General features: G+C 62.6%; 1 protein-coding gene across 1 annotated transcript; it reads left to right on the plus strand.

Annotated features, from left to right (window-relative positions):
* The first annotated feature begins 1017 nt into the window (after positions 1-1017).
* IRX3 (iroquois homeobox 3) lies at positions 1018-4390 on the plus strand. The gene is made up of 4 exons (XM_031458431.2): positions 1018-2021; positions 2187-3297; positions 3480-3546; positions 3979-4390. The coding sequence occupies exons 1-4, from the start codon at positions 1755-1757 to the stop codon at positions 4031-4033; spliced, it is 1500 nt and encodes a 499-aa protein (XP_031314291.2). The 5' UTR covers positions 1018-1754; the 3' UTR covers positions 4034-4390.
* Positions 4391-5007: the final 617 nt, after the last annotated feature.

Below are 5007 nucleotides of genomic sequence, written 5' to 3' on the forward strand. Positions count from 1 at the left end.
AGCGGCCTAAAGCGTTTAGCCCGAAGCCGCCGCAATCCCGGGAATTTCCATTCTGCTGTCGGCTACACGCCTTAATCCGCTAAAGTGGGCGCGCGGGCACTGGGATTTGGGGTCTGATTTAGGAAACATCCCACTATAAAACTAAAAGTCTTGCCTCCCATCCATACGCGAGCGGGTGGGAGGATCCCTGCAGAAAGAAAACAGGTTGGCCCGGAGACCGGGAAGCAGAAGAGGTAGTGAAACGAAGAATCTCTACGGACCGAAAATTCCAATATACAAACTTCTCCAAGAGCTCCCCGAAAGTTCCCGGAGCCTCCGCCATCCGGCTCCCTGCTCCTCCCCCATCCCATGCCGGCTTAGGGCCCCCGCAGGCTCCTCTTTCCTAACGTCGTTCCCCAAGATCCCTGGGGCGTCTGCCCTCCAGCACCCCCACCAGCCGAACCCGCCATTTCTAATAAGGGTTTCGCACCCTGACACCAGCATTAATGTGGTTCACTTCAGGGTTTGGTCCTCTTGAGTAGGGGGGCTGATCCGCTTCTCAGGGCAGTGAGATGGTCCTTGAAGACTGGACTAGAACGCATCCCCATCACCCCTCTAGCACTCTTCAAACTCCCTCCCTATGCCGCTGAGAGTGGCCAGGAATCAAGAGGTGCGAGCTGGAAAGAGGGCCAGGACAGAGCAAAGCCCCAGCGGCTGCCCCTGGACCAGGGTCTGGTCCCGACCCAGGCCCGCGTGCTGGGGCAGGGGCAGAGGTACCTAGAGGCGGGAAGCGGGAGGGGCGAGCTGACCCCGCACTAACCCCGGTCCCCGCGCCTCTCGCTCCCCCTCCCGCCCCGGGCCAGAGGGGGCGGGAAGGGACTCAGAGCGCCGCGGCTCCCGCCCCGCGCGCAGTATCCGTGGGGGTGGGCGGCCTCGCCTGCAGGGCGCCCGGCGATTGGCGACTCGAGAAGGAGACGCAAGGAAAAGTCGAATAAGAGGGCGCGACGTCAGACCCGAGATTTGGGGAAGGGCGAGGGAGGGGGTGAGGGCGGGGACGGACACACAGACAGACGCAGATACGGACACACACCCCCCGCACAGCACCCCAAGTGTCCACAACTTTTGGCCGCCTTCGCCCAGGGCGCAGAGGCCAGGTGTGGGAGTGTAATGTGCGTAGAGAGAAATAGATTTTAAAAAGAAGGAAGAGTGAAGGGAACAGAAGGGGGAGAAAAGGGAATAGTGAGAAAGGGAAAGAAGGAGAAAGAAAAGAGTTTCCTAGCGTCCAAGAGAGTGAAAGAGCCCGAAGGAGCGGAAGCGATCCTGGGGGGAAGAGGAGCGCAGAGAGGGGAGGGGAGAGGAAGGGCGAGGAGGAGTAGTGAAAACTAGAGGAGAGCGAAGGAAGCGAGGCGCGACACTGCTCGGGGAGAGGAGGGCAGTGAGGAGCGAGGCGCGGGCAGAGGCACCTCCGCTGCCGAGAGGAGGGAGTGCGGCGCAGAGAGGAGGGGCTTGCGGGCCCGTAGAAATGTCAATCAGAGCCCGGAGCCCCGGGAATCTCCGCCAATCTGTTCGGACCTGACCTGGCTCCTCGCCGCCGCCGCCGCCGCCGCCGCGGAGCAGATCAATAGGCGAACGCGGAGCGCAGCGCAGCGCAGCGCGGGAGGCAGCGCGGCCCCAGCCCGGCCCAGCGCCCGATGCGCGCCGGAGCCCGCGGGCGGCGCTGAGCTGGGCGGCCCCGGGGGCCGGGCCCCCTCTCTGTCCGTGCCCCGCGGGCCACCATGTCCTTCCCCCAGCTCGGATACCAGTACATCCGCCCGCTCTACCCACCCGAGCGCCCGGGGGCCACCGCTGGCAGTGGCAGCGCTGGGGCCCGGGGCGGCCCGGGAGCCGGAGCCTCGGAGCTGGCCGCCTCGGGGTCTCTGTCCAACGTGCTCTCGTCCGTGTACGGGGCGCCCTACGCCGCGGCGGCAGCGGCGGCCGCCGCCGCCCAAGGCTACGGCGCCTTCCTGCCCTACGCCGCGGAGCTGCCCATCTTCCCGCAGCTGGTAAGCGCCCCGGGAGCCGGGGCTGGGGATTTGGGGCTGGGGAGCCGGACGAGGTGAGCGCGCGGGAGTAGACTATCAGGGCCCGGGCCGGGAGGGGGAAGCGGCGACCGCCAGGACTCATCCTCGCTCCCTCCGCGCGTCTCTTGCTTCCCCATGTGCGTACAGGGCACGCAGTATGAGCTGAAGGACAGCCCGGGGGTGCAGCATCCGGCCGCGGCCACCGCGTTTCCACACCCGCACCCCGCCTTCTACCCATATGGCCAGTACCAGTTCGGCGACCCGTCCCGTCCCAAGAACGCCACCCGGGAGAGCACTAGCACTCTCAAGGCCTGGCTCAACGAGCACCGCAAGAACCCCTACCCCACCAAGGGCGAGAAGATCATGCTGGCCATTATCACCAAGATGACCCTCACGCAGGTGTCCACCTGGTTCGCCAACGCGCGCCGGCGCCTCAAGAAGGAAAACAAGATGACTTGGGCGCCCCGCAGTCGCACTGACGAGGAGGGCAACGCTTACGGGAGCGAGCGCGAGGAGGAAGACGAGGAGGAGGATGAAGAAGACAGCAAACGCGAACTGGACCTGGAGGAGGAGGAGCTCGCTGGGGAGGAGGAGGACACCGGGGGCGAATGCCTGGCGGACGACGATGAGGATGAGGAGATCGATTTGGAGAACTTGGACGGCGCGGCCGCCGGGCCTGAGCTGGCCCTGACTGGGGCGGCGCACAGGGACGACGACCTCGGCCTGGGACCCATTTCAGACTCCAAGAATAGTGACTCGGACGACAGCTCCGAGGGCTTGGAGGAGCGTCCACTGCCCGTCCTGAGTCTGGCCCCAGCGCCACCGCCGATGGCCGCGGCTCCGCCATCTCCGCCCTCGCCCCCAGCGGGCCTGGACCCCTGCGCTCCTGCACCAGCGCCCGCTTCCGCCCTGCAGAAACCCAAGATCTGGTCCCTGGCCGAGACGGCCACAAGTCCGGACAACCCGCGCCGTTCGCCCCCGGGCGCGGGGGGTTCTCCCCCCGGAGCAGCTGTCGCGCCCCCAGCTCTGCAGCTCTCTCCGGCCGCCGCCGCGGCTCACAGACTCGTCTCGGCGCCGCTGGGCAAGTTCCCCGCTTGGACCAACCGGCCGTTCCCAGGTCCGCCGGCCGGCGCACGCCCGCACCCGCTCTCCCTGCTCGGCTCGGCCCCTCCACACCTGCTGGGACTTCCCGGAGCCGCGGGCCACCCTGCCGCCGCCGCCGCCTTCGCTCGGTCGGCGGAGCCCGAAGGCGGAACAGGTGACTGCTGAGTGCAGGATGCGAAGGGAGGGGGCGAGTCTGGGGGTCGTGCCCGGGCAGGCGGAGACTGGCAGGTCCCCGGGGGCGCAGGGTGCTTACCACTCGGCGCCTGCCTCCCGCGGCCATGGGTCCCGGAATGGAGAGCTCTAAAGGCCCTGCTTTTTCTTCCCCGCTTCCCATAGATCGCTGTAGTGCCTTGGAAGTGGAGAAAAAGTTACTCAAGACAGCTTTCCAGCCGGTGCCCAGGCGGTAAGAGACCCCGAGCTGGGGTGGGGTGGTGGGAACGGCAGGCGGGGGAAGGAAAGAATGCGGAGGAAACTTGGGCTTCTGCCCCCGGGGAAACACAGCTAGGTCGAGCTTTTAAAAGGGGGCGAAACACACTCCAACGTCGTCCCCGGGGGCCCAGAGATGGCTCGACAGCCCCAGTCCAGGCACTCTCAGGCCAGGCCCTTGGAGCGGGCAGCGGTTCTGTGAAGCCCACCTTCTTCCAGCCTCGGACTTCGAGGTCCTCCCGCCCACCTTATAGTTAAACCGGAAGACCAACATCTACAGCTGGACCTCATTTCACATTGAGACGCCTCCCTGCCCCCGGCCTCAGCCCTGGGTTGGGTCTCCCAGTCCTAGGCAGCTTCGGTGCCCCTCACTCTCACTTCCTTTGCTACCACTGCCTCTCTTTTCCAGGCCCCAGAACCACCTGGACGCAGCTCTGGTCTTATCGGCTCTCTCCTCATCCTAGTCCTTTTTAAAAAATTTTTTAAATCATTGTAATAATTGTAAAAAAAAATCGTTCTGTATAGTTATGACTTGTAAGCATGTCCGTGTACGAATACCTAAAAAGAAAACTAAACAAAAAAAGAAAGAAAAAGAAATAAAGCAAGTCCCCCTCAGTCCTCCCCCAGTTGCTTCTGTACCCCGCATTAGCTGAGTGTGAGATTTGTTTGTTCAGTTGATTTTGGGGGGGTGGAGTTTCAGTAAGAATAAGTGTGTCTGACTTTTTTGTATATACAGGAAAATGTATATATGTGTGAACCAAATTGTACAAGAAAGTATCTATTTTTGGCTAAATAAATGAGCTGTTGCCACTTTGACTATACCCGGCCTGTCCGCTCCCAGAGGGATCTGTTTGGTGTTTTTTGTTTTGTTTTGCCTTCCTGCACCATGTTGAAGAGTCCCCCCAACCAGCGGGGGAAAAAAGGCGAGGCGAGTCAGGGCCGTGTGATCAGAGCAGAGCAGAGGTACAGGAGACGCAGAGCAGAGCAGAGCATAGGTAAAGTGGCCAGGCTTGGGCTGCTGCTGGAGGAAAGGTGGTGGGAGAAGTACTCGGGGTGCCCGAAAGAAAGGACGAAGGAGACAGGTGGAAAATGGGGCAAGATTCCCTACAAGGAGCTGTGAAACTGGGCCCAACCCACCAGTCCCCTGGAGTAGCACAGTGTCTTGCGGCCTCCTCTGATGACACAGCAGAAAGACTCAGAGAAGGATCTGGACGCCCCCCACCTCCACCAATTCTTAGGCACAATTGAGGCTTTCTCCGTCTTACATGAGGGGTTGTGCCAGCTCAGCTTCAGGCCTCCTTCCAACCACCTCGCACCCCCAGACTCCTCCTTATAGAGGCAGGGATGTGGGGTGGCAGTGAGTAGAGGGGGGTATGGAGAAGCGGGGAACCTAGAGGTGCACATCATTTCCTCTAGGTGACTATGCCCAGCCCGAATT

Source organism: Camelus dromedarius, chromosome 9 (genome assembly GCF_036321535.1).
Source record: "Camelus dromedarius isolate mCamDro1 chromosome 9, mCamDro1.pat, whole genome shotgun sequence".
Taxonomy (NCBI): domain Eukaryota; kingdom Metazoa; phylum Chordata; class Mammalia; order Artiodactyla; family Camelidae; genus Camelus; species Camelus dromedarius.

What these genes read in the sequence shown, in the direction of transcription:
- IRX3 (XM_031458431.2), top strand. Translation starts at nt 1,755, where the DNA reads ATGTCCTTCCCCCAGCTCGGATACCAGTACATCCGCCCGCTCTACCCA. An exon ending in TGCCCATCTTCCCGCAGCTG is followed by an intron (nt 2,022 to 2,186) that starts GTAAGCGCCCCG and finishes ATGTGCGTACAG; the next exon opens with GGCACGCAGTATGAGCTGAA. An exon ending in GGAGCCCGAAGGCGGAACAG is followed by an intron (nt 3,298 to 3,479) that starts GTGACTGCTGAG and finishes CGCTTCCCATAG; the next exon opens with ATCGCTGTAGTGCCTTGGAA.